At 35.9% G+C, this 13,820-nt stretch overlaps 2 protein-coding genes across 10 annotated transcripts in view; one reads left to right on the top strand and one right to left on the bottom strand.

The window, feature by feature from the left end:
- LOC113506912 (TBC1 domain family member 24) overlaps positions 1-11,545 on the top strand; it is an 82,496-nt gene extending 70,951 nt beyond the window's left edge. For 4 of the 9 annotated variants that reach the window (XM_026889758.1, XM_026889759.1, XM_026889760.1 and 1 more), the window contains 8 exons: positions 48-194; positions 719-903; positions 2,029-2,194; positions 2,667-2,696; positions 6,719-6,877; positions 7,378-7,481; positions 8,621-8,764; positions 9,086-11,545. In XM_026889758.1, the coding sequence (XP_026745559.1) occupies positions 48-194; positions 719-903; positions 2,029-2,194; positions 2,667-2,696; positions 6,719-6,877; positions 7,378-7,481; positions 8,621-8,764; positions 9,086-9,227 (1,077 nt within the window). In that variant the 3' untranslated portion in view covers positions 9,228-11,545. Of the gene's footprint in view, positions 1-47; positions 195-718; positions 904-2,028; positions 2,195-2,666; positions 2,697-6,718; positions 6,878-7,377; positions 7,482-8,447; positions 8,583-8,620; positions 8,765-9,085 lie in introns of all 9 variants that reach the window. The other 5 variants (XM_026889761.1, XM_026889756.1, XM_026889753.1 and 2 more) reach the window with 4 other exon arrangements.
- Positions 11,546-12,040: 495 nt separating this feature from the next.
- Positions 12,041-13,557, bottom strand: LOC113506914. Its single transcript, XM_026889763.1, has one exon. It carries the CDS (start codon positions 13,322-13,324, stop codon positions 12,059-12,061), a length of 1,266 nt encoding a protein of 421 aa, XP_026745564.1. The 5' UTR covers positions 13,325-13,557; the 3' UTR covers positions 12,041-12,058.
- Between the last annotated feature and the right edge of the window lie 263 nt (positions 13,558-13,820).

Here is a 13,820-nt window from a genome sequence, read left to right as displayed (position 1 = left end):
ATATCTGATTATTCCTTAGAATATATACACAGATGGGTTGTTTGCAGAAGTCAGCGGCGCAGCATCTGTCGCGGCTGTCGGGCGCGATCGGCCCCGAGCGGATCTACGCCGACTGGCAGTGGTGGATCCTGGCCGCGCTGCCCTTCCCGCACCTCGTCAGGGTCCTCGACTGCTTCTTCCATGAAGGGATCAAGGTATGTGGCAGTATTTCACTACAGGACTTATATTGAATCATCATCCTAGCCTTTTACAAGGTCGGGTTCGGCTTCCAGTCTAACGGGATTCAGCTAAGTACTAGTGTTTTACAAGAAGCGAACTGTCTATCTGAACTCCTCAACCTAGTTACTAGGGTAACACGATATATCCCTTATTTTGACTGGTTGTCAGCTTTTCTTGCTTCTGACTACCCGTAACGTAAGCTGCTTAACCTGTATTATTAATCGACGACTGGTGAATCCAATCAGGAGATCGTCAGTTTTAAGGTTATTTTCATTCATGCACTCCAATAAGATATTCAGCAATATCCCCGAATCCCTATAACGCCCTTGCAACTAAAAGATCAAAGATGCTGTTCAATTCAAGAACCACTGAACTGCATTAATTATATAATTAATCCAATTAGAATAAAGATCTCAAGCACTGTGTTCATCCAAATGTTGCATGGCGTTATCCCGTGAATGAAATAAGATACTATATTAACTAACTTGTCAATCCCCAGGTATTCTACAGAGTGGCGCTCTCGATCCTCATTCTGTTCAACAAGCACGCTTCGAACCAGAACTCGGAGTGGTACGCCGAGGCAACGAAGAACGGCGTGGACCACGCCATCGACAAGTTCTGCAGGAACATGCCCGCGTCGCCCACCAAGCTGCTCAGGACCGCTTTCAGTATAAGGGCTTTAAGGTAATTTTTGTCCTTTGGGGTAAGTGACTATGAAAAAAGTTACGAAACACTAGTCGCCCCTATGATTTTTTTCAACGACCCTGACTTCCTTATTACGGGACTTTTAAATCTCTTCATTCCAAAAAAAAACATCAAATTCGTTTCATAAACGACGATGTTAGACGCGAACAAACAAAAAAGCATAAATACGGTCGAATTGATTACCTCCTAGCATAGCATAATGGTTGGCATCTTGGTGTTTTCCAAAGCGTAAAAATGACAAACTAAACTGTGCTTCTGCTTAGTCCAGCTCATCCTTCCAGAAAATTACTTAAGGCAAGACATGTTATTATCTATCAGTAATCCTGTTATTCAACTTTCGGCTTTCTGCTCATATTCCCAAGAACTTTTACTCTAATTACAGTATACCATCGTTGTTCCCAATATAATTTAACATTTACGTAAAACAATCTACAAATTTTGTTTCAAAATGTTTCTGGCAACGAAGTAAACACAAATTGTCGCCTCTCAAAACTTCGGCCACTTAAGCACTTATAAAGTTGCTCAATTCGGAACGAAATATACTTCATCAGCGGGAAAATTATTTAAATTTCTTATTTCATACTTAGAATTTGAGTAACTTTGTCAAAGTTTTTTTCTTGACAGGCGTTCATTAGGCTTTTTATATGCAGGTGTGTGAGTTGAATACATAATGAATTCTTCGCAATCGGAGTATGTAAATGAGACGAATTTTGGAACAAATACGGAATTTGGGTCGGATTAGGATTTTCTATGTTAATATGGGAATTGTACCGATGTTGGAGTTTATTTATTTTGCGATTCTGTTTTTTTTAATCCCGCTAACAGGGTTTTTGTTTTGGCAGCTTTTCTCCTATTTGATTTGAAAGCCTTTTTATTATTTATTATAACAACGGTTTTGTTGTAATTGACTTTGATGATTTGTTTTCCTAAAAATCTCTATATAATTATAGTTAAGTGTTTCTTTATTATACCAAGTATCTAAAGGAATTTTGAGAGTATTATTCATTTTTTCTAATGCCATAGAGTTTTCTGAACACATATTAAAAAGCGGATATTGTTAGTGTTATTGAATTATTTGAAGATACTAATCAACTTGTTCCACAGTTCACAGTACATATCGCGGGTGTTCATCAAGACTGAGATGACCCTCAAGTCGAAGCAGGTGATCACGGGGTCGCGGCTGGTCCGCTCGCGCTCCTCCGACAACCTGCCCACCAGTCAGTCGCAAGTCAACATCCAGATGATGTCCCACACGCTCACCATCCGCGAGGTCAGTAACCCCACCACTCAACACACACTCAACGTATACTTATATCTACTCATACTTATATATTCGACAGGTGTCTGTTGCTCCGGTATATATTATGTGATATAAGCTTCATTATATACTGTGTTTAATTAAATTCTTATGTATTTTTAGTCGTGATTGTTTTTGATCGAGTATGGGTAAATTACCATACTTATATTTTGGAGTTCTTCAGGGCTTATTAGTTTATTTCACACGTGTTTTATAAATGCAGCCTTTTTATATGAAATATAATTGGAGGCTTAATTTATTAAATTATTATTCACATGGTTTATATGTTTTTCAGTAAATTGAATATGCCACGTATAGGTATCTGTCTGCTTACGGGTAGCTTTAATGCTAACAGTCACGACGATTATATCCTAACTACACACTGCACATCCACAAATATATAAAGAATATATTTGTATATCGGTTTATTTTACTTGGTTCGCAGAGAATGTCTGAGGAAACATGCAAACAAATGGTATTGTACTACGACGACTTAGGCGTGGCTTTGGCTTTTATTTATCATTAAATTCATTCGATTGCAACCCTAACACGACTAACTTTACATCGAATTATACAGATTCGATAATACGATAATCCAGTATAATGTAATACTTGATGTACGATACATATCTTTGGTTTGTCGACGCCACCGTTATGTTATGTTCGGTCTGTGTAGCCAACATCTGTGAATGAATATTGTTGTGTACGTCGATGTGATCATACGATACTATTTTAATTGTCATTAATATATTTAAGACGAATGAAGGATATCGAACATTCATATCATTCGCTTTGAATGTCTGATTTATTCATGTTTCTCTCATTGTTTTCAGTGTGTCTCTCCTTATGTAAAATATATTTCCTTTTCTATAATAAAACAATGTCAATGCGATTGACATATGGCATGCGCGTGATATTTGTTTGAGGCTCCCAAGAGCCGATGGAGTTGTACAAAATGCCATAACAATTGGACATAGCTTGAGAAATTAACAGTCATGTTGAGAGAATATCGACAATAGTGATGTGAAGGTCGCATGTAATCGATTGTTTTGTGTGAGTGCTAACTGTGTGACGATTTTCCCGTTAGGGCTCACATTCGCCGGGCCCGCGCGCCCTATCGATGGGCGTTTTCCCAATCCAAGCGATCAGGTCGCAGATTCTAGACCAGAGTGAAGTAAGATACAAGTATTAAGTCACCAAATATAAGTGTCGCCCCTATTGAGAGCTTGCGACATTATATCGATGTTTAGATGCACCGCTTGTCACTAGGTGTTTTATTTTTTAAATATTCTTCCGGAGCTACGCTTTGGAGGAATCGACTTGAATATTAAGCTTGTTTTTTAATTTGATATTTTATTTGCGTTTTCTATGGTAAGTACGTGTAAGCTAGTGTGCATGACGGCTGATGTGCGTCTGTTTTTTGTTGTTGTTCAAGTGTTTATTTTGTACAGTGCCAATACAATAACTAATGAGGTCCAAACAGCATCACTTTATGTAAAACTGAGACCGTGTTATCGTGATAGTATCCCTATAATGATGAGTGAAAATCATTTGGTCACTAGTATCATTACCCCACCGTGGTCATCGGTGTTCGCAGAGCCCACGCTCCCACCATCTGGCCCTGTGGTTCCCATTCCCTAACGCGGTATTCAAGGATCAACATCACCACGCATCAGACCTAAGGCAGAAGGTTTGATCGAACAACTTTGTTCAACATAACAAGGGATATAGTTGTCGTGGTGGCACTTGTAAATGTAGTACATTATTATTATTTTTGAGCACATTTTGTAGATCGTTTTACAGTGGGTTCCGTAGGTTTAATTATACATTAATGTTGTCTTTTTATTTTCGTATAATCCACGTTCGTGTCAGAGATTTTGCATTTGATATAAATTTATTTTGTACAAAATAATTCTTACTGAATAAAATAAAATTCAATGTTTCCCATTTTTCTCTTTCTGTATAAAAACTTATTCCTTTACAATACGTATTTTGAAGTTTAAAGAAATATATACACACAACACTGAGCATTTTAATTTCATTACAAAAAAAAAATCCTTTAACTTTACAGACTTTAACACAAAACATGATTTGAACTCCTTATTAGTACCTTAATTCTACTAAAATTATACAGGATGAGGCCACCTACGGAGCCCTGTACTTGCATGAACACCACACACTGTATCTAGTTGCACCTAAGTAGTGCTTGGCGTCACACATAGCTAGGTAATATACTATAGCTAGGCACATTCATTATACTTGTATATTTGTTAGTAAAACTTGGGCATGTAGATATTGCTATATAATAATAAATTGATAGATTACAATATACAAACAAGAAAGTGAGTGTATAAAAGCGTGGGAAAATATGTGCAACTTAACCTCCTGTTTTTTAGCCAATTAAAATTATAATTTAGCTAAAACACTGGCGGGTATACTTTAATTTTAGCATAACCGAATGGGTTATCATAAAACAAAACTAAGTTTTTCAATTTATTTTTTTATATTCCATAATAAGTTGCCTGAACTGAAATTATACTTTTCCGATTCACGGACCTTTTGTTTTCTTAAACAAATTTGAAGATTAAAAAAACATGTACCCAAAAGATAATTAACGTAAACAATGCATGCCCTAGTTACTTTTAGATGCAAAATTATTACTACATGTAAATTAAGTATATAATGATATTAAAATATATTAGAGGAGATATTTTAGAAACATTAAATTAACTTTTCATTTTCACAAGTTACAACAGAAAAACCTTAATTTGCTTTTAAAGCTTTGGATCCTATGACATTAGGTACACTAGACATTTAATTTTAGATTTATTTCAATACCTATGAAAAATTTAGCTTCTAGATTTTAGAATTACAAATAATACCTAGATAGTTTTAAATAATAATTATGTTCCTTAGTACCCAAAAAAAGTTGTGTTTTTCCAAAATATTCACCTTTTTAAAGGTACATACTGAATTACGAGAAAATGCCGTTATGTCTGTAAGTTGTTGAGTAGTTTCAATAGATGTTTTTTGTTTAGGTTTTAATATTTTTTTATCTACCCCTTGAATGTTTTTACATATAGTTACCTTATAGTTGTTACCCTGAAAACCATATTTAAATATCATTCGTTAACATCTCTCTCAGAGTTTCATCGTACTTCAAAAAAAAAAAGAGAATTTATACAAAAGTTTTTTTGTAAAAAGCATGAATTATTAAATACAAATCTTTCTTGACTTTAATAAGAAACATGTAGATATATAATTAAGTACCCCTAACAATGTAAAAATGCTTTCTTTTTTGCTTTATCGATGTTGTGAACCTGCTCTAATGTGAGCTGAATAACTGTTTTATTTTATTATTTAATGTTGCATGATATGTCAATATGTACCTATTTGTCCTTATTCACGTGAGAGTGCAATATACCTTAAGTTGTAGGTGGTAGGGTCTAAAATCGCTTGATTTTTTTACAGTATTGAAATTATTGAGTTATTGATAATAAATTAACAATATAGTGAAATATATCCTCAAAATATTTAATCTTTATACTGCTATCTTATATTGAACTATTTAATTTGTATAATTGTTGTATTGAGTTGAAAACTTAGAGACTTTAATGGATATAAGTCCGGTTAAGAAGCCAAACCCTGTAGTCTGGCTATCTGCACATACGACATAGAAAAAATAAAAATTTATGTGTATACTTTGGCACATTGACTGGAGTAATAAAGCATGTCATGTTTATCCGGCACCGGTAACCTCTGTAACGTTTAAAAGTAAAGTTCCCTAGTTTAGATTAAAATACTCTTAATAAAGTCTAGGGAGTCCCATCGCTAAGAAGAACATAGTTCTTTCGAATCGCAGCCAAAATCGTCCATAAAAAGCAGACAATTATTTAAAATAATAAATTGTTTTATCAATTAATTGTAAGATATTGCACTTTCACAATAACTGTAGAACTGTACTCGTGTATTGTTTAGACAGCGCACTTAACGCACCAGTCACTTGTACACGTTCACTAATACAACACCACTAACTGTGACGTCATTACGATGTTGCCAGCTGAATAAATATAATCAATAAATCTTTTTATTCCTATTTTTATTATCATAAATAAATAAAAATTTGTATCAGATTTTTGTTAAATTAAAAGTAAAAGTTTTTTCGAAATCTTTTTTTTTATAAATTTCTACAGATAAACTTAGTTGGTAAAACAAAACGTCATTAAAAATAGCGTACTATGACGTGTTTATTACGTATAACGTAATTCAATACATAAAAAAAAAGATAAACCAATTTACGAAATTTATCTGAACAATAATTTTATAAACTTTACATTAATAGTTAATATGTTTATTTTATTGATGTTAGCTCTAGAAGTCATTAATTAGCCAGAATATTTAGATCATTGTTAGATTAGAAACAGTAACTCATATAGACTAGACTACTAAAGACAAAAAATACAAAAGCGCCATCTATAACATGTTTCAACGTTACAGCTGTTCACTCTATGGTCGTGGTTGCCGGTTCGCATCACTATGTACCAGCCAGTGTTGTTATACACGACCGAGGAGCACGGTTGCTCGCTAACGACATTCTACGTGCGGGTTGAGCATCATGAACCTACGTTGCTCATGATCAAGACATGTAACAACGAAGTGAGTATATGAGTTCACTAATTTAATATCACTATTCAAACACCATATTGGAGCATATTTTATTTTGATTCCAAGCATACTATAAGTAAGCTCTTAACTGTTGCTATCGCGGTTTGAAGTAAGCTGCGACCTTCCTTCTGATTTTCTTAAAGTTCACATTATCTCCAATAACTTATATATCACGACTTCACTACTAACTACTACTAATTAGCGCGACGGGTCGCGGGTTTGATCCCCGCTTAGGATAAGGATTCGTGTGATTCACGTGTGCTCGTTCTGAAATGATGCTTGTTCTGAATCTGTGTGTCTTTGTGCATGTGACGACACAAGGATTAAATTCCTTAATGCAAGAGCCGTTTTTTTTTAAATTAAAAAAAACTATCAGTTTAGTAGCTTGTGAAATGGTTTAATGTGTAGGCTCTTAAAGAAAGTTCCATAATAATTGTATATTTCAAGTCAAAAATAAACCTTGTGCCTAACATTCCTCTAAAACGTTCCAGGTGTTCGGCGCGTACTGCTCGACGCGGTGGTTCGAGCGCAACCAGAAGGACGAGCGCGGCAACCGCCAGGCTTACTTCGGCACCGGGGAGACATTCCTCTTCAGGTAACCACAGACCCGGGCACCATTATCTATACCAATTAGTTGATGAACTTTGTCATCTTACTGAAAAGTCATGAAAACACTTTTGTAATGAAAATCTTGTCATTTATTTTAATTTGAAGGGATGTATGTCTGTTATAAAAATTTGTAGCAGCCGTAGCGAACTCCAGAAAACAGTTTTTCCCCTATTCAATCAGATAGAGCATAAACAGGTAGTAAGTCCATCTAGCCCAACTTCCCTCTTATTGCCTAATTTATTTTTATTATTCTAGTTCTACATATGTTAAAAATCATGTTTTTTACTCTAACATACGTATTTTATTTGTGTATTTATTGAGTTCATATTAGCTAAGGTATATGTCCATCAAAATATATTGTACGTGTCTGTATTTTTTCTGGTATCATGTATATTTTGTACATAAAGTTATCTCATACAGTTTTTTTTTTCTTCTTCCTTTATTTTGTGTCCGATATCTAAAGGTATTCCGGTGATAACTGCTTTTATATATGTTTTATGTTGTTATGTGTTTTACTAACATTTTAAATATTTTAAGGCTTATGCCAGCATTTAAAAATCACCCCTTTTATTCATATAATAAAATAGATTTTTCTGTGTTGTACTTTATTTATGTTGTTAGTTTATGTATTTCTTCGTATCGTATCTAATATTATTTCTCATCAAACACCATTTATGTACTTCGTTTAAAAAACAAGTGTAGATGCATCACATTTCTTTAGTGAACACTGCATGGGCTCATAAACGTTGGTTAGCCACTAGCCAACATTGAGCCTAAAAATAAAGACATTAGGGATCAAATCATAAAAAGAGCTATTTTTGATGTAAATCGATATCAAATTTTACAAAAGACAATCCCGACGTAACCTGTACCTCACAATTGTTGTACCAGCCCTCGTATTAACCCTGTACAAAATCATAGCATGTTGCATCAACCCTTAATTCGCTTACAGCCTATACCCGGAGCGCGCAAAGTACCCGTGGGTGGGTTGCACGGCCGGCAACGACGGAAAGGGAGAAGAGCGGGTAGCACACGGATCCGAACTCTTCATGGCTGCCGACTCCAAGATGATCACTATCGGAGGAGGGTCAGTGTCAATATACTATTGATATTTCGTATTTCCAGTTTGCATCCACTGCGGGCCAAGTACCCCTGGGTGGGCTGTCTGCAGGAAGACACCAAGGTCGAAGGCGAGGCTGAGGCCCGCACCCCCCACGCCAACTCTCTCTTCATGGCCGCTGATAACACTATGATCACTATCGGTGGAGGGTATGTCAACGAGTGTTGTGTGGCCCCCACTTACAATCAATACCTCGGAGCCCTTGTGTGTTCGCCACCTGTCTGTTGTAGCTGAATGATTGTTGCATGGTACTTCCGAACCTGGGAGGTGTCCGGTAACCGACTGTTGTCATCATCACATGTAACTCCAAGTAACCTCATTTCGTTTCATTTGTAATGGATAGCATGGCCAATAATTGGTGTGAATGTGAGATACAGATGGCGATGTCTTGTATCTCTGTTCAGCATGCCAATTTTATGGTCGTACTGTTATAAAATTGGATGTTTCCTATAATATGGCGTATGTTACAGTGACGGGCAGGCGATCTGGATGGACGAGAACATCAGGTTCGGCAAGACGGACCGCTGCTCGACGTTCAACAACCCGCCGCTGTGCCCCAGCGGGGACTTCGAGATCCGAGTGTTGGAGGTGTACGGCTTCTCCGGCGCGTAGGGGGGGGGGGGGAATCTCGGCCGCCATCACAGACTGAACGTGGATTCCTAATATTTATTCTGCAATGTTCTCTGTGTGGACCCCGTAGCTGTCCTTCACTATTCAAGCTGTCCGATCAAGACAACGAAGACGGGGAAATGTAGGTTGTTAAAATATTTACTCGTGTTTAGATTGTGTAAGTACAAAAAAATTTTGAATGTATCGTACCTACTCTTAATGGATAAAATACGCTTATTATGAAAGCAATATGTATTTGTGGGGATCAGCCGTGCGGTGGAACGTGGTCGATGCGAACATTCCAGTGGTGACGTCATCAGCGGGACGCCGACAGTGAGGGACTGGTCACTCTGTACGACTTGTAACGCGGATAAGGTCCAAGCAACAGTATTTTGGTATCGCTAATGTTCATAATCGCTTGTAAGGATTATACTCAGTTACGCTGTCGTTGCTCACAAAAATGTACCAAAGAGTTTTTATCGTAGAATGATTATTGTTCTTGTTGCGATGCTTTATCTCATGTGGCGATGTATCTCGCACTGAAATCGTGATTTTGAACAAATATAGTATTTGTAACACCCTTTATCAGAACTTGGCGACGATTGTTTAATCAATTTTCACTCTTCTGTCGAAGAGTTAAGGTTCATCTCGACACTGCCATCGTTCGCAGTCAAAATAGTATTATTTATTATGTATGTCGAACGTGATGTGCCAAAATCGGACCATAAACGAATTGGCTTATTCTAAACACCGGATATTATTATATTTGATCCGGTATTTTATTTCATTTCCTACATAAATGTATGTAAAGGTATTTTACAAATTGTATTTTTACCGACGAAACGTAAGTGAATTAGTTTTTATCGAAGCGAAGTTGAAATGTGTCGAAATTATTTAAGTTTATCGTATGTTCGTGTTGACTTGTCGGATCGGACGCGTCGTATATGTGATTAAATGTAATCCCTTACTTTAGCTCAGCCTATAGAATTTTCAATATCAATCTCAGTGTTAAATGTTTAAAATAAAATAGAATTTATAAAATACTTCGTTAATTAAATAGTAATAAAGTGATTTACGCACGACGCGTCCGATCCCCGCGACAAGTGAACACGAACTGATGTTGCATGCAGGCAGTGGGTACAGCCCGCACATGTACAGTACACGCCGACATATCTGATGGTACAAAGTGTTACCTTCGTTCGTGTCACCCGCGGCTTTTTCCGCTACGATTTATTTGTAAATATTATTTTGACGCAGTCCTCTAACTACCTGACCATGTTAACACAACACCTTCACAATTCACGCGGTGAGAGGCCCGAACGGATTGTTATGTAAAAATGTTCACATGTACCTGAATAATGTGTTTATATATTATGTGAAGTTGTGAATGTCGTTATGTATTGTACCCACACAAATATTATATCGTTCGGTAATATAGACATTCTAACTTTTAATATTTATAAGGTATTTTTGGAGGAGGTTAGTTTAAGATAGCGATTTGAACGATCATATAATTTTACATGGTCTGTTCAATATAAAATGCGCGTTGTTGCCTCTAGAGCCGCATACGGCTGTTCCTTCTAGATTAAGGGATCCATACAATGTTGACGCGTGAATTGTAAACGTGGCTGCGAGACATGGTCGCTACTTAGACTACTGCGCGTAGCGAAACTGGGTTTTGTCATGGTACTACATGCTATAATTATGTTATTCAGAAGCCTAAGAATCGTTTTAAATTGAAATAATTTATGTAACTTATTGAGTAGGTAACATGTAACGTTTATATGTATGTTATGGTGCGACTCGTTGCGGGCGACGGATATCGGTCACAAGTGTTTTTGTTTTAGTTAGCGGAGGGCGGGGGCGTTATGTTCGGGTCGCCCGCTCGGAGGCCGCTCGCGATATGTTGCTGTTAGCCAATTTGTCGTTGATCAGTGTAAAGTCTAGTCTTTATTCTGTTTTTATTATCTCTAACGATATATTATGTAAACTATATACAAATTGATATTTAAAAAGTTCGTGCGTTTTTTACCCAGTCGTGGGTTACGTAGGCTCGTGGTTAGTTAGTTTATAAGTACATTTAATATATGTAAATTTATTAATCTCCTTTTTCCTTTTCAGTATTGTGTCGTTTTTTATGTGAGGAGCATATCATTGTGTGAGCAGTATGACAGATGTGAATGTATGAGCTTTGTTTTGTTATTATGTACTGTTACATTCGAATAGTTTTAGTCCGGTGCGCACGCGCCGGTGTAAAACTCGTTTATGGTAATGTAAATGTTGCTTCATAATGTGTAAAAAAATATATAATCCTATATACATATTGTGGTTTGATTTCGCTCCCGACGTTGTTGATTTTATGTAATTTCGTGATAAACTTGAATAGCTACAAATTATTCTAATCAGGCACCATTGAATTTTCATGGAGACATGGGGCTGCCTAAAATAAAAAAGCAAAGTCCTGAACAATTTGCTAAAGAAGTGACAACTGTTTGTGGTGTCACAAGTGGGTGGTATACTAAGTTTCCAAACTTTTAATTAAAAACCAGTAATTAAGTGGATGCCTTAGAAAAAAGGCGTTTTTGTTCTTTGTGAACATGTGTAAGATATTTCAAGTCAACTTATAGAGTAGCTTATTTTAAATTTATTTGAATTGTCAATTATAAGTTATAAAATCACGTTATTATTCCATGATGACAAAACGAGATAGTCTATTCGAAAACAAAAACTTTACCCGTATACAAAATTCACACATAATCATTATACTTATTATAATATATTAATGCAGAAAGGTTTCTTTACAATAAAATCACAAATACTAAGAACATTATTTATTATGAATCGACATTATCTTTTAATCTAGTTCTATAGTTTGCTGCTCTGTTAGACACTGTCGTTTTTAAAGCATCATCCTTCAGCAAAGCCATGATATTGTCGTAATCTGCTCCAATATGGTCCAGTACTTTCAACAAGTTATCCTCTGTACATTTTGATAAATAATTAAATATAAGTATAGCCAAAGCAGGTTTAATTTTGTACACAAACTCTTTTAATTCATCCTTGTCACATTCCTCAAAGGAAGAACCGTTTTTATCTGATTTTATGATAGAGCATGTCGCCTTCCAAATACTGTAACCCAGATGCACATATTTGTCGGGATCGCAGGTACCCTGCAAAACTTGGACTATTGTATTTGTTGACTCAACAATATCTACCAAGTCTGTCTCAATCTCCTTGTGAACCACCAATTTGTTCTCATAATAACTCAGTATCACATTTATCATGGTCAAAACATTTTCTGTACAGTTTATGTAGATTTCAGAAGACTTTTCAAAACCAACTAGATTTAATGCTATCTGCAGACTCACAACAAGCATTCTTTCCAAATCTCCTTTTATAAAACGGTCTTTTTGATTGACTGTTAATTCTGTGAAAGCTATTATTAGTGAGTCCAGAGCCTCAGTTATAATGAAATGAGTAAAAAATTTGGTTCTCAACTGCTCATTGTTACAATATGAACACACAGTGTTGAAGTTCTCTAAGGCTGTGACTAATAGTTCTTTGTTGGAAGAATTTCTTAATATAAAGTATAGAGCATTAGAATAATCAATCTTCTTGAACAGATCCATCCAGATATCAAGCTCAGTGTCGTCTGCTAAGAACAGACAGGCGCTGACCAATCGTAGTAGTTGAAGCAGAACCAAACTGTCGTCAGTGTTGATGTAGTCTATAAGGATGCCCAATAAACCCTCCATTCTCGTTAGCACATTGACAACTTCCTTTTGGCAGCACATGTTCCCTATTATACCGACGATAATTTCAATAATCCTCGGTATTTCTATGACTGGCAGTGCAAAGTTGAACAGCTTCAGTACATCGTGTTTCTGAAGGAATAACACGACATCTTTCTCGGCAGTCATATCCCACAGTATGCAGAGGTCGTCTTCGAACGCTTTGTCCTTTATTTCATCCTTGAGAGTGTCTAAATTAGCGAGTTTTAACAATATTTTGAGGACAAAACGTTCACTGTATGCGGTATCTCCTATCACGTCGCCGGTGACAGGAGCTGCTTCAGCATCTCCTTCTAGCTCTGGCTTCATTTTATTTACAATAATACACTGTTCTACAATATCAAGACACAATAGTTTTATTTAATTTAATTTATAATAATCCAAGACATTCGGATAGCGTACCTTTGTTGCTCATCTGTCAACTATCTCGACAATAACTGTCAAACTCAAAATAAATATTGCAATGAGCATTTACCACGATAGCTACATGTAAATTATGGTACTTTATTCTGTATTGAACCCAAAATTCCAACAGAACGTTTAACTACATATTTTTAGCAAAATATAAACTAGATTGGGAATCAAAGTATTATATAAGTACAAAATTAAATTCTTGAGTTAAATTATGCCAAAAGCTACATTATTTCGCATTCTTTACTTGGACTATACTCCATTTATTAGGCAATTTAAAAAAGGTCAAAAACATTACTGACTTATTTATTTAATTTACGTTATTTTAAATTTTTAAGTAGTTGGCTGGCTTTTACCTCGCTCAGAGGATTAGCATTGGCATTCAACGTGGCAA

The sequence above is a fragment of the Trichoplusia ni genome, unplaced genomic scaffold (genome assembly GCF_003590095.1).
Source record: "Trichoplusia ni isolate ovarian cell line Hi5 unplaced genomic scaffold, tn1 tig00000119, whole genome shotgun sequence".
Lineage (NCBI taxonomy): Eukaryota > Metazoa > Arthropoda > Insecta > Lepidoptera > Noctuidae > Trichoplusia > Trichoplusia ni.
The sequence above is the reverse complement of the archived record's forward strand: the minus strand, read 5'-3'. Positions and strand labels throughout refer to the sequence as shown.

Bases quoted from the DNA above. Each gene is read 5' to 3' on its own strand.
- LOC113506914 (XM_026889763.1), bottom strand. From the start codon at position 13,324: ATGAAGCCAGAGCTAGAAGGAGATGCTGAAGCAGCTCCTGTCACCGGC.